This window comes from Gekko japonicus, unplaced genomic scaffold (assembly GCF_001447785.1).
Source record: "Gekko japonicus isolate JY-2015 unplaced genomic scaffold, Gekko_japonicus_V1.1 scaffold685, whole genome shotgun sequence".
Lineage (NCBI taxonomy): Eukaryota > Metazoa > Chordata > Lepidosauria > Squamata > Gekkonidae > Gekko > Gekko japonicus.
The window spans coordinates 770725-793547 of NW_015169795.1; the positions used below are offsets into that span (position 1 = coordinate 770725).

At 41.9% G+C, this 22823-nt stretch overlaps 1 protein-coding gene across 1 annotated transcript in view; it reads left to right on the top strand.

Moving 5' to 3' along the window:
- The first annotated feature begins 17374 nt into the window (after positions 1-17374).
- The window catches only part of XPO4 (exportin 4), a 75818-nt gene continuing 70369 nt past the window's right edge, over positions 17375-22823 (top strand). The window contains exon 1 of the mRNA XM_015417050.1: positions 17375-17452. Within this exon, the coding sequence (XP_015272536.1) occupies positions 17375-17452 (78 nt within the window). The remainder of the gene's footprint in view (positions 17453-22823) is intronic.

The window sequence follows — 22823 nt, forward strand, 5'->3', positions numbered from 1 at the left end:
GCACTTTTTTTGGAGGGGCAGGATTTCACTTGCAGATGGCGATTATTACAAAATACAATTCTTTCAATAATTGCAAATATATATTCTCAATACTTTTCTGGCAGATATCTCCCTACCTATCCTAGTTCCTGGCCGTTTTATAACACTCATTGCCTGTACCACACTTCAACTTTTAATCCTCAATGGACAATCGAAAACTTCAATAAAATATATTTAGAAAAATGCAGTGATGTTGGCAGATAATCTGTTAGCAGACTTTTTTTTTACAGTTGTGCTAAAGTAAATGTCTCCTTGTGAGCAATAAAAAAATTGTCTTTCATATATAGCAAATACTAAAATCTGAGAAATGTTTTTACTGTGGGAGAAATGCATGAAAAGAATGGATGGTATGTGGTGGAAAATGAGATGCTGCTCTCTCCAAAAATGACTTGAAAGACTTGCTTATATGGGCTTCTACCCTGCTTTCCTAACGAAGCATGAACAAGCGCTTGAAATTTACATTTGGGCAATTAAGCAGAGCATAACATGAATATTTATTTAAAACATTTTTCTTGTGCGCTCAGTTACAAAGCTTAACAGGAAGAGAACAAAACTTAAACAATTTAAGCTTATTCATGCTTTTCACATTGGATTCATGTTTTTCAAAGCTGATTCATATATGCTATGGTGAAATACATGTTCACTAAAACAATAAAAACACATGAAGCTGCCTTATATGGAGTCAGAACTTCGCCTCACCTCATGCTCTTCTACCCTGAGGGAGGGGCCGCCATGGACAGAAGGCTGTAATATGGCTGTCCCCTTCAGCTCCACATCAAAACGGGCAAAGAAGAGATTAAGCTCCTCCGCCAATGAAGAGTCTCCATCCACGGCAGCAAGAGTTGGTTTATAGTTAGTTATATTCTGAATCCCCTGCCACCCCTGCTGCATGTCATTCGTATTGAAATTGTCCTCAATCCTCTGTTTATAGCCCAGCTTAGCCTGTCGAATACCTCTTTTCAGGTTGGCTCTGGCAGAGCTATAAAGGTTTCCTCTCTACAGCCGTACAACTGGAAAAAGGAAAGAAAAAAATTATTGCTACTCTGGATCTCTGTGGATCTCAAACCTTCTCTTAGTTACTTTATATAGAATATTTATTTTCTATATAAATATATATAGAAAATATATAAATTTAAAAAATACATATAAAATATTTTCAATTAATCAAATGCTTCTTACTTTTACTAGATGACTAGGGAATACAACAAATCCACTCTATAATCTGTGTTTTATGTATAGAGCTATTCAAAATTTGGCAGTGTGGTATTTGCTGAATTCCCAGCACTTTTTTTGGAGGGGCAGGATTTCACTTGCAGATGGCGATTATTACAAAATACAATTCTTTCAATAATTGCAAATATATATTCTCAATACTTTTCTGGCAGATATCTCCCTACCTATCCTAGTTCCTGGCCGTTTTATAACACTCATTGCCTGTACCACACTTCAACTTTTAATCCTCAATGGACAATCGAAAACTTCAATAAAATATATTTAGAAAAATGCAGTGATGTTGGCAGATAATCTGTTAGCAGACTTTTTTTTTACAGTTGTGCTAAAGTAAATGTCTCCTTGTGAGCAATAAAAAAATTGTCTTTCATATATAGCAAATACTAAAATCTGAGAAATGTTTTTACTGTGGGAGAAATGCATGAAAAGAATGGATGGTATGTGGTGGAAAATGAGATGCTGCTCTCTCCAAAAATGACTTGAAAGACTTGCTTATATGGGCTTCTACCCTGCTTTCCTAACGAAGCATGAACAAGCGCTTGAAATTTACATTTGGGCAATTAAGCAGAGCATAACATGAATATTTATTTAAAACATTTTTCTTGTGCGCTCAGTTACAAAGCTTAACAGGAAGAGAACAAAACTTAAACAACTTAAGCTTATTCACGCTTTTCACATTGGATTCATGTTTTTCAAAGCTGATTCATATATGCTATGGTGAAATACATGTTCACTAAAACAATAAAAACACATGAAGCTGCCTTATATGGAGTCAGAACGTTGATTTATCAAAGTCAGTACTATCTACTCTCACTAGCACACACACCCCCGCCTATGTTGCACAGCTTCTACAACGCCTACTACCTGAACTTTTAAAGTGGAAATAGCCAGTAGAGGGCAATAGTACATTGTGTTTTTTGCTTTTTTTTAACTATCAAGCTTCACTCCCACAAAATGTCACAATGATCACAGGTTTAGATTTTAAAAAATTGTATTTAAAATATTAATGCCTCACTTTTTCCACAAGAAAATGCCTCAAACACTAGTTAATAAATGCCTCAAACAAATGCCTCAAACACCAGTTAATAAATGCCTCAAACAAATGCCTCAAACACCAGTTAATAAATACATAAAACCCCATAAAAATTAACACCAAAAACTTACCAGATAAAGCTTTCAAAGCAGGTGTGAAATTACAAAAGCAGTATAAGAAATATAAAATCAAAAGTCCATGTACAACAGCAAAAATTATGGAAAAAGTCATACCATCTTTAAAACAAAAAGCTGCAATATCATCATACAAAGCAACAACAGAGAGATAACCACAAAATGAAATTAAAAACAAGACAAAAATTGTTAACACCAAATAACGGAGCTAAAAAGCAAGCAGGGAGTCTCAGATAAAATCACAATACGGTTGTGAAACCTTGACCTGGATGGCCCAGGTTAGCCCAATCTCATCACATATCAGAAGCTAAGTAGAGCCGGCCCTGGTTAGCCCTTGGATGGGAGACAACCAAGGAAGTACAGGGCTGCTACACAGAAGCAGGCAATGACAAACCACCTCTGCTCTTCTCTTCCCTTGACAACGCTACCGGGTCACCCTAAGTCAGCTGCGATTTGATAGCACCTTTTATCACCAGGACTGAAAAGCTAAAACCCAATTTTTGCTGGTATCTACAGGACTGTAGAGTTAGTGCCAGGCATACATTAGTGGGAAAGAAAGTCTTGGTGCCACCTTTTGATATGCTCCATTGTGTCCTCCTGCTGTTTAAATGAGTCACAGTTCTTTAAATAAATAGCCTTTTCGTTACAGTGTGTGAGTTACAAAATATGTAACTGATACAGAATGGGTCTAGGCTAGCGCTACTGTAAGATTAACCAAATATGCTTCTTTTTTTGCTCACCCCCTCTTTGCCTAGTTGCTGCATTTTGAACCAGAGCTTCTGAACAGCATGTGGTAGTCATCCAACCTGGACGTCATCAAGGATAACTGTAGCCAAATCAGCCTCTCAACGGGGGCATGAAAACACTTCTGTTTCAGAATAGGATCAGACACCTTGTGAAGATAAATCTACCAATAGCTTTTAGCTCAACAGAGTTTCTGTATACAGAGATAATATCCAGCTCGGTCACGACCAGGAGCTTCCTGAAGCACCCAGCTAGCCGCCCTTGGGAACAGAATGCTGGGCCACAGCAAATTTCAGTGTGATTCAGCAAGGCAATTTTTATGTTATCATCTTGTGCACATACAGGAATAACCAATCCTCATTCCTTTCATTGAACAGAGTTAATTTGCATTTCAATTTGCATGAGCAGATCAGGTTCCACCGCTGAAATGAATAAGAACACCATCACGGTTGTGGAGGAGGTGAGAAGGGTTCACGAGTGGGCCTGCATCAAAGGGTTCTTCCACAACCAGAGTACAATGTTGGATCAGGGCACTTGACTGAAATCTGGAGCACATTTCTGTGTAAACCTTGCTGAAATCGGTGTGGCTTGAAAAGCAGAATTGTAGCCTATGATTTTACAAATCTAAACATTTAGAATAAATACTAGGGAAACGTGGAAGCTAACATCTGAGCAGCCAGAGAAGTATGTTTTGTAGATACACTCCAGTGTTTACACACCAAACCAATGCATATCACTTACTTGTCTGCACAACAATCCATTAACTAAAGTATTAAGTAACAGAAGGGAAAAGATGTGTTTCTAATTAATTATTTGAAAATGTTCTATGAACTCTGGCAACACGTCCAAACAGAATACCTTTTGGAACATTCTGAGGAAAGGAAGTAACTCACTTCGTTATCGCTGCTGCAATTGAATTGATGCTTATCAAGTTAGTTGGGAACCGGGATGCATCCGTCGCTAAACCTCGTTAATTGAGACTTAAAATAGCGCGACAATTTCAGTCTATGCTATCAGGGCCACCCCCTCCCCTTTGGACAGATTGAACACAGCTTGTAATTTATCATCAGCTGTTTGGCATGAACCAGAGTCTTTAATTAAAAACTGAGATGTTATATTTAGAACAGCAGCAGAATTCACATAGATAAAATGGTCTATCAATTTACAGGAAAGCTGACAGAGAAATGCCATTGGGATGGGCCATTGAATGGATGCCAAATGACCTCTGATCTATTGCTTGTATGAAGAGTCAAAATTCACTCAGACTCCTTGCCCACCGTCAATGTTAATCCTTCATCACTATGTTCTGTGTTTACTCTTTACCATATATTTTCCTTTTCCATCATCATCAATATAAATGAAACGCAGCCTGATTTTATGAAGACAACGATCAAGCGAGGCAATGTCCGGTCAATATTAATTGCATGAATCCCCATTTATCGGGAAGTCATACCCAAAAAAAATTCCTTTCGCAACCACACAAGGAAAGCAGTATGCATTTTGAAATTAATTTAGCAAAATCCAGACCTAACCCCCCTATTTATAATGATATAATTTATCTGATTGCTAAAACGATAACATTCTGAAATCAGAAGTGATTGTTCTGGCACCTCACTGTCTACTTTTCGTGAGGTAAAGGAAGGGGAAGCAGGAAGGGAAGGAGCGAGAGGACGGCTTGGCCAATAATCTGACAGAGGTGACTTCTAGCCATTCTTTTCTCTGCCTCTGGGGCTTAGCGAATGCTTTGTTTGGAGGCATGCTGTGAATGTAGGTGCTCTGGACTGGCTGGGGATGAGGGGTGGATAGAGAAAAGGTTACATTCCATCCTTCTCTCCCACAATAGGCAGCACACCTGTTGAGTAATGATGTAAATATTTTTCTTGTACACTGTGAAAGGTAGGCAGACAAGCAGATTGCTGTGGAGGGAGGAAGAGAGCCAAGTGTTTCCCCATTCCAACAAAAGACACTGAGTGACAGTCTGATACAGGCCTCAGGGACTATAACATTTCCCAAGATGACTAACAGGGGGGGGGGGGGGATAGAACTGCTAAGTCCTGGTTAGGCGATTCCTGAAGACTGAGGGGTAGAGCGTGTTGGAGGGGGGGGGGGGGGATAGAACTGCTAAGTCCTGGTTAGGCGATTCCTGAAGACTGAGGGGTAGAGCGTGTTGGGGAGAGCAGAGTTTGGGCAAGGGAGAGAGCTCAACAGGGATGTGATACCCTGGAGTCCGCCTTCCAAAGCTGCCACTTTCTCCCAGGGAACTAATCTCTGTAGTCTGGAGATCTGCTGGGCTTCCAGGAGAACACCAGCCCCCACCTGGAGGTTGGCAACACTACCACCCACAGACTTGGTCACTCCACTGCTCACCCCCAGTTCCAAATCAATAACAAGCAAATTACATAGCACCATCCTGATACTTGTACTTGTGGGGCCACACTGCTCACTTCTCTCCGTTGCAGGAACTGACCCTTTCTTCCCACTCTCTGCATCCTAGATAAAATCTTCCTAGAAAAAACGTTCATTGCTGTGAGCTGAGTTGCCCTAACATCACTCTTGCATCATGGGAAATTTCTTAATCTAGGTCTATACAGCTTGTAACCTGAAGGAATGAAACTGCTCTAGTTGGGTTGTCAGACTTCGGAACTCTGTTTCTGCAATCCTAAACAGAGGTCAAAAACAGGAGCCACAGTTGGGGAGCTGCACTGAGTTTTGTGGAGTTAAAAGATTTAGGAGGCTCGACTTTTCCGGACTGCCCTTGAAGCATGGTCACTGAAGAATGAAGAATGGTGTTCTACTGTGCAATCTGGCTATTGTACAAGTCAGATCCCATAGAATAAAATGTGAAAAAACTGTGTTGTGTGAAGTTTAGATGTTTGCATGAATTCAACACTACAGGCAAATGACTATACCTGTGTTTGTTTGAGTGTGTGTGTGTGATCATGAACCATGATTTAGTTCAATAGGCACTTGATTATGGTTGAAAAGAGCCATCTAGTGGCAAAGAAAGGCCTGTGGTACAGATAAGCACTAGAGAGTTTTACGGATGCCATGGACTGCGAAAGAGACAAATAGATCAAATCAAGCTTTAACCGTTTAACAACGTTTCCTAGAAGGTAAAATTATTAAACTGAGGCTATTGTACTTTGGTCACAAGAGTCACTGGAAAAGACAATAACGCTAGGAAAAGTTGAAGGCAGCAAGAAAAGAGGAAGACCCAACATGAGATGGATTGACTCAGTAAAGGAACCCACAGCCCTCAGTTTGCAAGACCTGAGCAAGATTGTTAATGACAGGATGTTTGGGGGGGTCATTCATTCATAGGGTCACCGCCATAAGTCAGAAGCAACTTGACAGCACTTCACACACACACACACACACACACACTTCTTTTCATTGACTATAAATATGGGGAAGAATGAAAGTAATCCATGATTGTAAAACTTAACAATGATGCAGCCTGTTTCTTGTAAATGTTTAATTCATCATCCATGATTTTGATAGTTTGATTTCCACCAACAGCAGGGAACCTGCCAATCTTTCTTGAAATGCTTTGGCATGATGTGAGTCATTGTGCATGCCAAGGACTCAGAGGTAGGTCAGCTAATGTGTGTGTGGCTCATGACACAATATACTGAATAAATCCTTACAATGTTATTCAGTGTTCCCTCTAAGCTAGTGTGAGCTAGCTCACAGCTTTTCAGCCTCTGGCATTTTTGTCTTAGCTCCAGAGCAAACTAATTTATGCAGTAGCCAGATTGCTGACTCACTACTTTAATGTCAGTAGCTCAAAAAGTAGAATCTTTGCTCACAAGACTCCATAGCTTAGAGGGAGCATTGCTTAAGGGCAGTTCTTGAAAGAGCTCTCTCAGCCCCTCCTAACTCTCAGGGTGTCTGTTGTGGGGAAGGGAAGGGAAAGGAGTTTGTAAGCTGCTTTGAGACTCCGAGTGAAGGGCAGGGTATAAATCCAATCTCTTCTTCTTCTTTCCTCCCTCAGAGGCAAGATTTTCCTTCTGTTTCTCTGCCCCCTCACTGACTGAGCAGTCCTGGTAATATGTTTTCTTCTCCCCTGAAGAAACTTTGGCTGTCCCACCCTGTCAGTAAGATATATTTTGACTATTTGATCCCTGAGGGAAGGGATAGGTTCGCCCTTTAACTTAAACCCTTGAAAATGGCACTTGAGATGTTTTTAAAATTAAAAAATCAAAGGAAAGGTCAGGTGAAAGTAGGGGTTGTAATTAGTGAGGTAAAACTAGCACAAGCATAGACTTTTGATCTTATATATTAAGCTAATGAGAGGTTCTTAATTCATTCACAGTTACTTAGATCTTTACATTGAGAGGCTTTTTCTCCCATTATTTCCCCAAACAGTCTAGTTCACTTTAATTGAGTAATCGCTGACTCTTTTGGTACCCAGGTGGCTGGTACCCTCTTCCCAGTACCCAAACCCCTTCTCTTGGAACTACAGTACTCGTCTTGAGTTGTTCACTGACTTTTAAGATTTCTACAGGCAGTTTCTAATCACAACAGACCAGAGATCTCTGTACTCCTCAGAAATAACTCTCCCTGTTTGACTGGGCAGGGAATCTTCTCTCTCTAGAAGATCTATCCCCTTTCCTTTTTCTGAATGGGAGTCTTCTCTACTATCAAAACTTCCTTGCCAAACGATCCCCCAGTTCTCTTTCTGTACACATCTCTTCTCAGTTAGGAATATGACTGACTCTCCTCAGCATCCAACTCTCTCAAGATGATCTTTGCTCAGCTGATGCTAACCAATCAGATTGTTTGGAATAGCCTGTCACTCAAGGCTGTCTCTTTCTATGAAGAATAAACCCTTCACAGTGCTTTAGTTCTTGGTAAAGGTAAAGGTTCCCTTGCTCGAAAGCCAGTCGAATCCGACTCTAGGGTTGCGGTGCTCATCTCCGTTTCAAAGCCGAAGAGCCAGCGCTGTCCGAAGACGTTTCTGTGGTCATGTGGCCGGCATGACTAAACACCAAGGCGCACGGAACGCTGTTACCTTCCCACTGAAGTGGTACCTATTTATCTACTTGCAATTTCTTGCTTTCGAACTGCTAGGTTGGCAGGATCTGGAACCAGAGATGGGAGCTCACTCCATCATGCGGCATCCGGGTCTCGAACCGCTGAACTACTGACCTTCCACAGCCTGCAGTTCAGCGTCTTAACCACTTGAGCCACCGCAGCTCCTTTTTAGTACCTCCTTGGTACAGCACTTCTAAGCCTCTTAAAAAGTGCAGTCCGTCACAACAGCCTTTGTCCTCATTATTAGCCAATAGATCTTTAAGGGGTTTTTTTTGGTTTTGGTTTGTTTTTCTGCTATCAAGTCACTGCTGAATTTAGGTGAACCTGTAGGGTTTTCAAGGCAAGAGATGTTCAGAGGTGGTTTGCCATTACCTGTCTCTGCATAGTGATCCTGGTATTCCTTGGTGGTCTCTCATCCAAATGCTAACCAGGGCTGACCCTGTTTAGCTTCTGAAATCTGAAGAGATTGGAACATAGCAATTATGCAAATTCACACAATATTCTCTAGTTGTTAAATTACCACCACTGAACTATTATTTTAATCTAGTGACTGGGACTAGAAAAATAAATCCAGCCTAACAAATAAAATGGTAGTGAGATAACAATTCATTCTTACTAGAGTGGATATCTCCAAAGAGTTAAGCACATTCTGAGAGGAAGACTAATGATGCATATTGGAAAGAGAACATTTTGTCCAATGTTGCTAAAAGATCTCTTTAAAAGCCTGCTGTTACTAGGTCTTTATACAGGAAGCCCATGAGAATTTTTAAAAAAATCAGAGCACCTCTTTAAGTTTCCCTTCATCGTGAAAGAAATGACTGGAAAACTATTTACAATGCGAAGTATAAGTTGTTGTTATTGGGTTAATGTTTCTATGACCTTTATGGCTTTGGTCCGTGGAACCTCTCTTTGATAGTATATTTGATTGCATTGGTAGGATAAGTGGATTTCTGTAACTTTTGCTGTTTGTTGTTATACTTTATGGTTGAATACGAATAAAATGTTCTGGTTAAAAAAAATAAAAAATGAAAGAGATGTAACATAAGCTATATTTATACCTGCTAAAGAAGGATACTAGGGTTAGACGGCTTCATGGAAGATAGGGGAGCCTCCATATTCAAACACAGAAAACCTCTGAAATCCACTGGAAAGAGGCAACATCATGGGAGGGCCTTGACCCCTATGCCCTGTTTATCAGTCCTCCAGGGCAACTGGTTGGCCACTGCGTGAAACACAATTCTGGATTAGATGGACCATTTGTCCAATCCAGCAGGGCTCTTCTTGTGTTATTATGTATTTCCAGTTTAGATTTAGAAATTAACTCCTTTATCTTTGATATCTCATGGTTCCTCCAAAGAACTCACGATGAAGTACATTGGGACAAATGTATTTTATCCTTACAACGATGCTTGAAAAATTAGGCTTCAAAGTTATAAAGCTAACAACGTGGCTGTGTGGAGCTTTAGCCCACATTTCTACAGTTCAAGATTCTGCCAATTACAACATACTGGTTTTTGAATAAGTCATCCAAGTAACACAAACGTGATTTGTAACTGAAATAAATTTTATATTTTATATATAGAATTTTGTTCTGTCTACAATCCTATAACCTATATAGACATACTTGCTGATAAATTGAATGGAAATGAATGCATATTCTCCTGTTTATCCCTCCCTCTACCTACCTCCCCTCCCTTATCTGAAATTTTAGATTGTAAGCTCCTTGGGGCAGAAACATGTGGGGAGGAGCAAATATGTGCATCCAGCACCACTGCTGACTAATATCATGTGATATGTGAACACATGACTAAGCCTTTGGCCATCTGTCTGTTGAAGATCAAGCCCCAAATCTAGAACTGATTTGAAAATTTATAATACAACCCAGTTCCATCAACGTTGGTGTTAAAACTCCCATTGATCAGTAAATGATGAAAATGAAGATAAAATCTCATTATGTCATTTTGATACTCTTTTAAAAACAAACAAAAGGAAATAAATTGTGGTTAATGTCTTGTCATATTGTCTTACATTCCTATGACATATTCTCTGATATGTAATCTGGGGAAAGTGTAACTTCCAGACATATGCTTCTCATAAATGCTAGTCAGTAATGGTCAAGTAGCTAAGTTTGTATGCATTAAAAATGTCTTTTGTATTGGTGTGTAGTATTACATCAGTCTAGTGCTGTATTGGTACTAGGACTGTCTGATGATTGTATTTAGGTGGTGGTTTTATTTTGTTTTGGGGGCTTTATTTTGTTTGTTTATACCGGATCTTGATTTGGCATTGTATGATTTTATTGTACCTTTGCAAAATTGAAATAAAAACAAAGTTGGGTGGGGGGAATCTCATCATGTCATGAAACAAGGTTTGAGATTTAGCAGTAAATACCACGAATTTCCAGGGGCATCCAAAAAATCTTGACAATTACCAGTTAACACAAACATTTAGTTTCTGACACTGTAACAGAATTTTTTTTAATGTGCTTTGCTCTCACAGTCCTTTGCTAAAATAAGATCATAACATAGGGTGATTTCTCACGAGAGCTGCCTCGCAGCACAGCGCCGTTTGCCTCGACACAAACGTGTCAATTTCACACCCGAAGCTCTGGGGATGCATTTTGACTCGGGGCTTCGCCAGATTTCCTCCGCAGTTTCGTGATCCTGAAGGAAGCTCAAGACAAGAAATTCATACAGACAAAGACCAAGGATTTGTCTGATGGCACAAGACAAGGATGTCCTTTGTATACATTAAACTGTTTTTTCAGGGAGCCTGTAAATGGCATTCCATCAAATGTAATGCATGAAGGACACTTCTCATACAGGAATAAAGGCTACAGTATGCTTGGGTGACATTCAATATTACTTGACATATCCAAATGATTTATTAGCCATTCCATAATTAATAGATTGCATTCTATTCATAGCTCAATGGCTTGCCGAGAAAGTGATGTACTTACAGGCTTCATGATCCTACCAACGGAGTATAGTTTTTAGATTGCTGGAGAAACTACTCCAAGCTATGTATCCTGATCTTAACCAATAGCTAACCAACAGAGAACGACAAGAAATTGTGGTGACTTTCAGACATGATAATCCAAAAAAGCAAACCAAACATGTGGTCACTTTCACATGCAACCAAGGTACATATCCCAAAGGGAAGTTGCATACTTTGCAGGTATCAGAAGAAGTAAGCAGTGACTTAGTCTTTAAGGTGCTACTGGGCTCTCACTGTTTTTATTCTTCAAGTGTACACCTGCCCTGTCTGTACAATTGCCCTGTGCAAGTTCACTTTTGGGCATAATCATCCTTTGCCGTCAACCCAATGTGTAATCTTGCATTTGCTTGGGATTGTCACATCTGATGCTTCATCCATTAAAACCATTGGGGAAAGCAACCCTTGTCTTCCTATGACTCATGCTTCTATTCTTCTTTCAGTACAAAATGACTAGTCTAAAGATCTTACCTGTGGTGAGTTCCATTAACTGTAGAAGCGATCTCATAAAAACTCACCAAGACCCATTTCACATGTTATAAGAGAACCGTAGAAAGCGGAAAGGCAAAGGACTGAGTCAATTTTCTATTTTTTATATATATCCAACACTTTTATAACAGTACCAACCTATGTTTGTGTAGTAGGCTCATCTGCAGGAAAAAAGAATTTAAAATTTGGAAAAAGAAATGTAGGACTGCATAATATGGTTCAGATAAAATTCCCATGTCTTCTTTAGTCCTGCACTATTGTAGACCAAAGATGGCTGACTGCCTTTCAAAAGATGATGGCCATTATTTCAACAGCTGTCATTAGATACTGAGGACGAAACTGATTTACAGTGAATTGCACCAAAGCACTGGCATTTAAGCAAAACTGTAAATTGCAAGTGGTGAGGGTACATGCACATTTTACTTACCACAGAACGGCATTAGGTCTTCAGAATGTAGAGCATAACAGCTGGACAACATAGTGAATGAACAAAAATATTAAAATACAATGAAAAAACACTAACACGCTTTTGGCTTGAATTAATGTGAAGCAGGTACCGTGGAAAACTAGATTTTGCTAGCAGATTGGAAACAATATTCAAATGAAAATACAGATTTTGGTGGCCCCATTAGTTAAAATCCAGGGAAAGGTAACTCAAAGAGATTACTTCAAATGAAATGAGGTTCAAAGATCTGTGGGTTTTTAAAACTTGTCCCCCCTACTTTTGCTCTTTTTACCATGAGCATCCTGCTTAGTCTCCCTGCACAGTTGCTTGGGAAATTGCCTGATACAACATCACAGTGGACTGTAGAGCAGCCCTGTAGCTAGAGAGTTTTCTGTACTGATGTCACTTTGGGTTCCCAGGATAGAGCAGTGGCCCCACAGCCACAGAATTCCCTGCACAGCCCAGGGAACATTTTCCCAGCTGCAAATGCAGTGTGCCCAAATCAGGCAGCTCCTTCCAGGTGGATGGCATCTCTTACCATCACCAGTGTGAGAGAGGCCAGCAACTGCAGCAACAACATCCCTTGGAGCCCCGTTCTTCCGCCAGCAAACCAAGTGGCCTCCTCGTGGCTTTACATTCTCCATTCCGCTGGCCGACATTTCCCCATCTGCCTCTGTCCCCCTCCCTTTGGCTTCCTCTGGAGGCTCCTGGCATCATGACGGAAGCAAGAGTGCCCAGAGAGAATCCATACACAACAGTTGCTTGTCTCTCCTGACTTGTCTCTCTGCTTTCCTGCCCATCCCCAAATCAAGGGATTGTATGTGTTGCAGCTTCAGCATTTTAACTTAAATTACGTTTAGCTTTGTTCCTGTCTTGTGATGATGCTGGCTGAGACTGGCAGGATACTGAAGTTCAAGCAGAGGCATGGTGATTGGAAAGTGCCATCAAGTCGCACCTGACTTATGGAGACCTCATAGGATAGGAGATCAGAGGTGGTTTGCCATTGTGAATAGTGACCCTGGACTTCCTTGGGGACCTCCCATCCAAGTCCTAACCAGCAAGGGTGTAGACTTCTCAGTTTCCCAGGGAGGGGGGATCGGGGCTGAACCTGGTCCAGGCCCATACTTAGTAATCTATATTAAATTATTTCAATACGAAATTATTTATATTTCCAAAAACGATGTAACATCAACAATTAATCATGTGGTTTTAAAAATATTTTTTTTCACTTAAAATAGTCTGAATCTCAGTCAAAGAGGACTCTCTTAAGAAGGAAGATGTCATAAACTCCTTCAGTGAAACAATTACATTTGTGGACTAAAGGAAATACGCCTTCCCCCTTTTTATTCTCCTCAAAACTACCCTATGAGGTAAGTTAGGCTGAGATTGTCTGAGTGGCTCACAGACATGTAGTGAGCTTTATTTCTAAGTTGGGATTTGGACTCTTGTCTCCCCAGTCTTAGATCAACAAATTACATTCCTCATATCCTGGGTACTGAATATCCAGTATGCACCTCAGTATCCACAGTAAATACTGGCTTCTCAGATAACGCTGGTGTGAAAATATGGGAGCATTTTTTGGTTGAAGCAGGGTCTAGGACGGCAGAATCACCTCACTTTCCATATGTGGGGAGCCAGCTTTATTCCCCCCTGCCACATACAGACACACCGAAAAAGAATTGTTAAAGAAAATCATGTCTCTTCCGTTTCTTTTTCTCTAAAGCTGCAACTCTCAGGATATCAAAATCACCTTAACTTCCAGTACATTGTCTGTTTCAATGATTCACAGGTTGAGAGTACGGGCTTAAAGCAAAACCTCCAAGCATCCAAAAGGGGGGGAAAGGCAGTGGAGGGGTACTCCTGTGTGGCAAGAAAGAAAAGCAGAGTTGGCAGCCCTTGTGCAAGTGGATAGTATGAGACTGCACAGTTTTCACTGGCAGAGCAGTGATAGTTGTAGGAGCCAGCGCAAAAGAATGTTAAAGACAATAAGGCCCAGGAATTCAGGGTGAGTCCAGGATGAGAATCTATGGATTTTCTGGCTCTGACTGAGTTAAAGGGCGGGGAGCTTCCCAGAAGGTAACAAAAGTAGTTTGTATCGAGGTAGAGTGGACAAAAGGGCTGTCAGGACGGAGGCTTTCCCCATGCCTGGAGCAGGCTGGTAGGTTCAGAGACATTCGGGCAAGGTCAGCAAAAGGGCTCTCCTGATAGTAATTACAGTTTGCACTCAGGAAGACTTGCTGATGAAATTACCATGACATACCAAGGTGGGTGCCTGGTTTTGCAAGCCCACTTGGCAATGCTGCAGATGCCCCATCAGTGAATCAGTCTTCCGCTGAAACCTTTGGCTACCTATTAGCATAGCCTGAGGACAGCCTTGACCTCACCTTCTCCAAAGAGAAGTAAGCAGTGACTCACGAAAGCTCATACCCTGCCACGATTTTTTTTTAGTCTTTAAGGTGCTACTGGACTCTTGCTCTTTTCTATTTCCCCAAACTAAGGCATTGCGAGCTCCTAACATGGCTGCCATGGCAAATTTAGCCAGGATGGAATCAGGGCAACAGCAGCACACATCTAGGTAGGAAGGTTGTCTTTGGTAACACTTCCCCACACCCACTGTTAAAGGTAAAATGGAGATGAGACCATTTCTTTCTCTAAGGCAGGGCCACCAGGACACAGACATAATGCAATTATCAGTATCCCATCTGTGAAGGCAAAGAATAATTATTTTATTTATTTATTTGTTTGTTTGTTAGATTTATACCCCACCCTCCCCAGCAGGCTATTTCAATCCATTACTTACATCAGATACAAAGTTTGAGTCTAGTGGCACCTTTAAGACCAACAAAGTTTTATTTACAGTATAAGCTTTATACTGTGAATAAAACTTTGTTGGTCTGAAAGGTGCCACTGGATTCAAACTTTGTTCTGTTAGGTACCAGTCCAGATGCAACTTAGAGATCAACAAGATTTTTGGGATAAAATATTTTGAGAGCTAATGCTCCCGTTGTCAGATACCTAGGAAGGGAGCTTTGACTCTCAAATATGTATACCCCAATAATCTTGTTGGGGTATAAAGTGCTACGGGACTAGAATCTAGCTTTACTTACATCAGAGTTTGTGTTGTAGGCAGCAGACAATACATTCTTCAGTGTCCAACCACTGAGGTCTCCCGATTGCTAGGTGGATTGATCTCTCCCTTCCAACTTCCATGATCTCTCTCTCTCTCTCTGTTTCTTCACAGATCGACTGAAGTCCCCCTCCCCCTCTTAGCTTTGTAAAAACAAACGAATAAAACCATCCGTGTGCCTCCTACTAGGAACTTGTTCAGTTGATACACAGACAAACAGGCCTGACTGAACTTGAGAACCTGACAGCCTGAGGAGCTTCATGATGCTACCCGGGGGGGGGGGGGATTGCCCCTGCTGGGAAATCCAAGAGGGCCTGACAGCCTGGAGGGGGCATGCTGGGAAAACTCTGGGAACTTGAGCCCCCCCCCCAAATCCCCCCCCCTTAGCATCTGAGATCTGACGAGACTGGGCTAGCCTGGGCCATCCAGGTCAGACCAAGAAGAGGCACAAGGCAGCAATTGTAGCAAAACTATAAACTCTTATTATCTTGCTCTGATTCAATGGGATGATGATGGCTGTTAACAATTATGAGAAATTACATTATGTTAATAAGAATACTGAACAGTTAAGGCAGCCAAGGCAGCCATTTGAAGCACATTTACTAAACAGAAAGTAACATACTTCCAATGATGTATTTATGGTGTCACCTTCAAACTCTATAGGACAATACTACACAATTTAAAGTCAGTTATGATCTGTAATCCAGACTTATTTTGCTTTCACATTTCTCTCTAATTACTCTTAGGAACATATGAAAATGCATTAATGAACAGAGTTTTGAACCTGTTAGAGACAATTGGCACAGTGAGAGAATTAATTTTAATTCACTCTGAATGTTTACATTTCACAAATTACATTTGTGATACATGTGTTTACCTTCTTTATGGGTCTCTTGTCTCAGAGACCATAACATCTTATGGTCAAAGGGGAAGCACAATGAAATCATAAACTCTAAAAATGTTAACCTTCATACTTCTCTCCAGGACTGTAGACAGTAGAGTCTGCTTATACTCCTCACTTAGCAATTTACCTATGATGGGTTTTAGCAAATATTTAGGAAGCCAGTTCTTGTTTTTCTGCCTTCATTCTTAATAACTAGTGGATTACTATCCAAAATTTTCTGCATAGTAAAATGCACTAAAAAATTTAAGACTGGGATTTCATTAAAAACTCGCTTTGCATACGACTGTTAAAAGCCATAGACTGGGATCCAAAGGGCTGCACTCAGCCAGGCTCTCGATTTGGGTTTCTCAAACAGCAGCCCCTCCCGCCGTCAATAATTTTGATAAGCAGCTGTTGATATTGCACGAACAGCTCTGCTGTTCAAAGGACAATAAAAGTAGCTCTTTAGGCCCCTGACTGTTATATTAAAGGAAAACTGTGCAGTTATGCCATTGAAGGGGCACTTCATATATGTAACAGACGACACACATTCCAAGAGCTACGAACCCTATGTAAAGTCGCAATCCGGGGTGAAATTAATCTAGAAGTTTTTTTAAAGAATCTCCTCAATGCCACTTCTACAGTCAATGAGTGCGAAATGGGAGACACGCACTACGCTGAAGCCCCGTTTCCCAAGATTCGAACTACCAAATGTGTGACACGTGTCTGTTTTTAGAATCCCTTCACGGATTTCGATCAAGAGATAGAACAGTGACCGGTATTGAGCTGGGGGGAACTGACACCGAAGTCGGCGCCTGCAACGGTGTTTTACACTGCAATCCTATGGAGTTTTACTGTGCAATCTTCTGCAGTCACTCCAGTCGAAACCCACTGAAAAGCTTAGAATGAAGTCAGTCTCTTTAGGATCGCACTGGCAGGCGCCTTGGAACTCCCCATGCATGCCACTGAAGCCCACTTTGCATCTCTTTTGCTTGCTGATTACTTTATTGAACGAAGCGGCAGGAGAAGCGCGGCCAGCGGCGCGCCTTCACTGCCCTCCACGCCGGCGGGGCGCGTCTCGCTAACAGAGGCGCTCCCAGCCAAACGGCCCTCCTCGCTCCCCCCGGACTCGCCCTCCTCGGCCCGCCGCAACCTGCGATTGGCTGAGCTGCTGCCTCGTCCCAGAATGCACCGCATGGCGCGTCATTGAAGAGAGACCATGATGGCGGCGGCCGCGGCGGCGGGGGGAGCCCCCGAGGTGATCGCCCAGCTGGAGAACGCGGCCAAAGTGCTGATGGTGAGCGCGCCGCGCCAATGCAGGGTGGGCGAGAGGGGCGGCCGAGGGGGGGGGTGTGGAGTGGAGCCCCTGCGTAGCCCCCGGGAGAGAGCGCGCGCGCGAGGGACCCCCGTGCAGGAGCCCCCCTAGCCCCGGGGAACGCTGCCTCCAGATGCCCCTCATTCCACTGCACGCCCTCTGGAAGTATCCTCGGGTAGCCTCGCAGGGGCGCCTTAGCGTCTCCTTCCTATGCGACGCCCTAGAAACTTTGCAGATGCCTCCCGCATTCGTCCTCTCTGCTCCGGCTGAGGCTGCTCTCCTAGGCACTCTTGGCTTGGATATGGGTCCCATTGAGCCCGGAGGAGCTTGCTTCCCAGTAAACATGCGTAGGATCGCGCTGCTAGGCTCGGTTGGACTCGTCTGTCTCCCTTCGTCGGTAGGGTTACCTATCTCCAGGTGGGGCCTGGATTTCTCTTGGAATTAAAACTGATCTCCACATTACACAGATCAGTTCCCCTGGAGGAAATGGTAGCTTTGGAGGATGGATCCTGCAGCATAACATCTTTCCCCAAACTCCATTTTCCCAGGGCATGGCCCCAAATCTCTAGAAGGTTCCCAAGATGGAGTTGGCAACTGTAGCACACCCTTCAGCAAGCTCCTAGCTGCCCTCCCTACAGGTCTACAAGTATCGTATCCCATTCACCTCTGTTATAACCTCCACTTTATTCCTGCACCCACGTGCTCCAATACTTCGTTACCACTGAAGCCCATTTTGCATCTCTTTTGCTTGCTGATTAGTTACTTTATTGACACTGGTAGTAAGAATTTCTCTAACTGGTGGTGTTGCCTCCAGACTACTTCCTTTGTCTTGCCATGTATACATGTTTCTCTCTTGTGTTGCATACTAAAATGCCTGTTTGGCCAGCCCCCCCCCCCCCTTATCAATTGGTGGATATGAGGGAAACCTAAGAATGAATAGCAACACTTTTTCATGTAGCAGCATTTTCCATACAAGTGGAAAATAACTATGACCATGAATGTATAAAGTCCTTTTTAACAGGAAGTATTTTATTTAATTTTAGGTATAAAATTTATCTGTTGTTTTCTTTCCATATGCACTCAAAATAATTTATTATGCTGAAATATATTAAAATGTTCTTCAGAACATACTTATAAGGGGAAGGACATTCTATAAAAACTTGTCTAAACCCACTGGTGTTAGTAGGCTTAGGAAGATGCAGCTCTGCTTAAGATCTCACTGTAAAGCTCTGAATGGGTTACCTATAGCTCTGAATGTGCAAGTGGTGCTTACATTCCATATCAATAGTTCTTTTTTCTGCAGAAAATTCAAATAACAGTTATGCAAGTGACACGCACAGTCTGCTGTTTCATTGCAAGTAGCAGATAGTGCCCTGACCTGGATGGCCCAGGCTAGCCTGATTTCATCAGATCTTGAAACCTAAGCAGGGTTGGCTCTGGCTAGTATTTGACTGGGAGACCACCAAGGAAGTTCTGGGTTGCTACACAGAGGCAGGCAATGGCAAAACCACCTCTGAACATCTGTTGCCTGGAAAACACCAGGGGGTCAACCATAAGTCAGCTGTGACTTGACGGCAAAAAAAAGCAGACAGTGGATTGGATGATATGTTAATTCTGTGCAAACAGAAACATAAAACTATAATTTTAACAGTCTGCCTGGTGTATTTACTTTGCTTGGGGTGACTTGCATGAGGCTATTCTGTTTTGTTCTCACAAGAGTCACGTGAGGTGAGACTCATCTAAAGGGAAGTCAGCAAACTCCATGGCTGACCTCGCATTTTGAATGCAGATACCCCCATGTCAATTTCTGTACTCTACCACTTTGGCGAGTGAGCTGGAGAAAATGTATGCAAGGATTCGGCTTTAGCGCACTGAGTATTTCTGCTTCAAAGCACTCACTAATAGTTGCTGAAAGTAAGCCTCATTTGTGCTATTACCTTGCCTCTCATTTCTGCAGTTGTAGACCTTTTTTTTGGGTTGTTGGTGGTAGTTTTGCGTTTGCGTGTGCCCGTGCCTGGAAGTCATGGCACCCTCTGGCGACTCCTACAGGGACACGGAGGACATTCAGAGAAGTGGCTTGATAGCCTGCTTCTGCCTCCCGGCCCTGGTATTCTCTGGAGGTCTCCCATCCAAATACTTGCCAGGGTCGGCCCTGCTTAGCTACCGAGATTGGGCTTGCCTGGGCTATCCAGTTCAGGGCTGCAGCTGTAGACCTTTGATTCCCTACTGGAGAGTTGGAAATATTTGTAGTATGAGGAGGCATTTTTGTGAGGGTGGGTTCCATATTCTTGTTGTATGGTAAAAGTGATGTAGTGCAAGGGACAAAGGGACTTCACTTCCAGTTCAGGCATATGAATAAAAATCTGTTGCTGCATAGTGGTCACTTAAAAGTAAATAGCTTTTTGTATATTTGTAAGGAGCCAACGTGGTATTGAGCATCAGCATTATGTAGTGGTTAGAGTGTCGGACTAAGATCTGGGAAACTCAGGTTCAAATCCCCACTGCTATCCATGGGCCAGTCACTCTCTTCCAGCCTAACCTCACTCATAGGGAGGTTGTTGTAGGGGAAAGTGAAGGAAGGAAGAACAATGGCATAGACTGTTTTGGGTTCCTGTTGGGGAGAAAAGCAGGGCATAACAATCTAAACTAAATAAATAAAATTTATGACTAGGTGATTTCTAACCTTCAGGTATTAAATGGTATGGTTTGCTCCCTAGTATATCCTACATTTAAGGAGTAAAGAATAGCAGAATGCCTGGATTAATAACTCTTGCCTGTAACTACAGTGTGGCAGGGAAAAACTGTTGAGCACAGAGATTGGTACGAGTGTGAGTTAGCACTCTGCATATATGTATGGAGATATTCTTTATTTTACTGATAAGCGCACTCATTTTAATTACCTGTGCAAGACTTGCATATGGACTGTAGGATATTCTGTTCTAGAAATTGAATAAACCTTAAAAGCACAGACATTACTGTAAAGTCTTCCCAAACTCTGAAATGAAAGTACAGCATCCAACCTGAATGTCTTTGCCGATAAAGGAGTCCTGGAGGTGTGTGGCATAAAGCACACTGCTTCTGCACATTACAAGCATTGCATTATTCTACAATCAGAATATGTTAGTTGTCAGATACATAAGACTGAAATGGAGAACACTGGGGGGGAAAGAAGCACCTTTTGGGTTGACTCCAACCAGCATCTCTGTATAAAGACCTGTCATGTCTGCAGGTATTAAGAGACATTTGAGATCATAAGAATTGTTCCATATTACTTTCAAAAAAAGTGCAAAAATAAAGTTAAATATTTAGAGAATGTATAGTGCCTAAGTAGTGTTATAATATTGATGTACACCTGGAGATTGTACAAGGAGTGTTCAGTTTTAAGTGTGTTTTGTGATTATGTTTGACTCTATCATGTTAATATGAAGTTGCAGTATAACCTGTGTCGTAACATAACTGTGTCGTAATAGGTGATTTTAACTACCCACACATTGATTGGGTCAATATGTGTTCAAGTCAGGAAAAAGAGACTGAGTTTCTAGACAGTCTTAATGACTGTGCTATGGAACAGATGGTCACAGAACCTACCAGGGGAGAGGCGATCCTGGATTTGGTCCTAAGTAACGCCCAAGACCTGGTGAGAGATGTAAAAGTGGTTGCACCGCTTGGGAACATTGACCATAATGTTATTGAGTTTAACATTTGTATAAATAGGGAGTTGCCCCAAAAGACTGACACAACCACTTTTAACTTTAAAAGGGGTAACTTCTCTGATATGAGGGGACATTCGAGGAAGAAACTGAAAGGAAAAGTAGAAAGGGTCAAAACCATTGGTTCGGAAGCTTGGAGACTATTTAAAACTACAATCCTAGCAGCTCAGAAAAAATATATACCGCAGGTTAGGAAAGGCACAAATAGGTATAGAAAAAAGCCTGCCTGGTTAACAAACAAAGTAATGGAAGCTGTAAAAGGTAAGAAGGATTCCTTTAAACAGTGGAAAGCTAGTCTCAGTGAGGTTGATAAAAGGGACCACAGGCTGTGGCAAATAAAATGCAAGTCTGTGATCAGGCAGGCAAAAAGGGAATATGAGGAGCATATAGCAAAAAACATAAAGACCAACAATAAATCTTTCTTCAAATACATTACAAGCAGGAAACCAGCCAGGGAGGCAGTGGATAACCAAGGGGGTAAAAGGAGTACTGAAGGATGATAGGAAATGTCTGAGAAGCTAAATGCATTTTTTGCCTCTGTCTTCACTGTGGAAGATGAGAAGTGCTTGCCCACTCCAGAACCACTGATTTCAGGAGGGGTGTTGAAAGACCTGAGTCAGATTGAGGTGATGAGAGAGGAGTTCCTACGACTTATAGACAACTTAAAAACTGATAAATCACCAGGCCCGGATGGCATACATCCGAGAGTTCTGAAAGAACTCAAATCTTGTGGATCTCCTGACAAAAATATGTAATCTTTCATTAAAATCTGCCTCCATTCCTGAGGACTGGAAGGTGGCTAATGTCACTCCCATCTTTAAAAAGGGTTCCAGAGGAGATCCGGGAAATTACAGGCCAGTCAGTCTGACGTCGATACCGAGTAAATTGGTGGAAACTATTATTAAGGAAAGAATTAGTAGGCACATAGATGAACAAAACCTATTGAGACAGACTCAGCACGGTTTCTGTAAGGGAAGATCTTGTCTCACTAACCTGTTAGTGTTCTTTGAGGGAGTGAACAAACATGTGGACAAGGGGGACCCAATAGATGTTGTTTACCTTGACTTCCAGAAAGCTTTTGATAAAGTTCCTCATCAAAGGCTCCTAAGTAAGCTCAATAGTCACGGGATAAAAGGATAAGTCCTCTTGTGGATCAAAAACTGGCTGATTAATAGGAAATAAAGAGTATAAATGGGCAATTTTCTCAGTGGTGGGTGGTAAGCAGTGGGGTACCACAGGGATCAGTACACGGTCCGATGCTTTTTAACTTGTTTATTAATGATTTGGAGTTGGGAGTAAGCAATGAAGTGGCTAAATTTGCAGATGACACAAAGTTGTTCAGGGTGGTGAGAACCAGGGAGGATTGTGAGGCACTCCAAAGGGATCTGTTGAGGATGGGTGAGTAGGCGTCAACGTGGCAAATGGGGTTCAATGTGGCCAAGTGCAAAGTGATGCACATTGGAGCCCAAAATCCTAACTATAAATACACGTTGATGGGGTCCAAACTGGCAGAGACTGACCAAGAGAGAGATCTTGGAGTTGTAGTAGATAACTCAATGGAAACGTCTAGACAGTGTGCAACTGCAATAAAAAAGGCCAACGCTATGCTGGGGATTATTAGGAAGGGAATTGAAAACAGATCA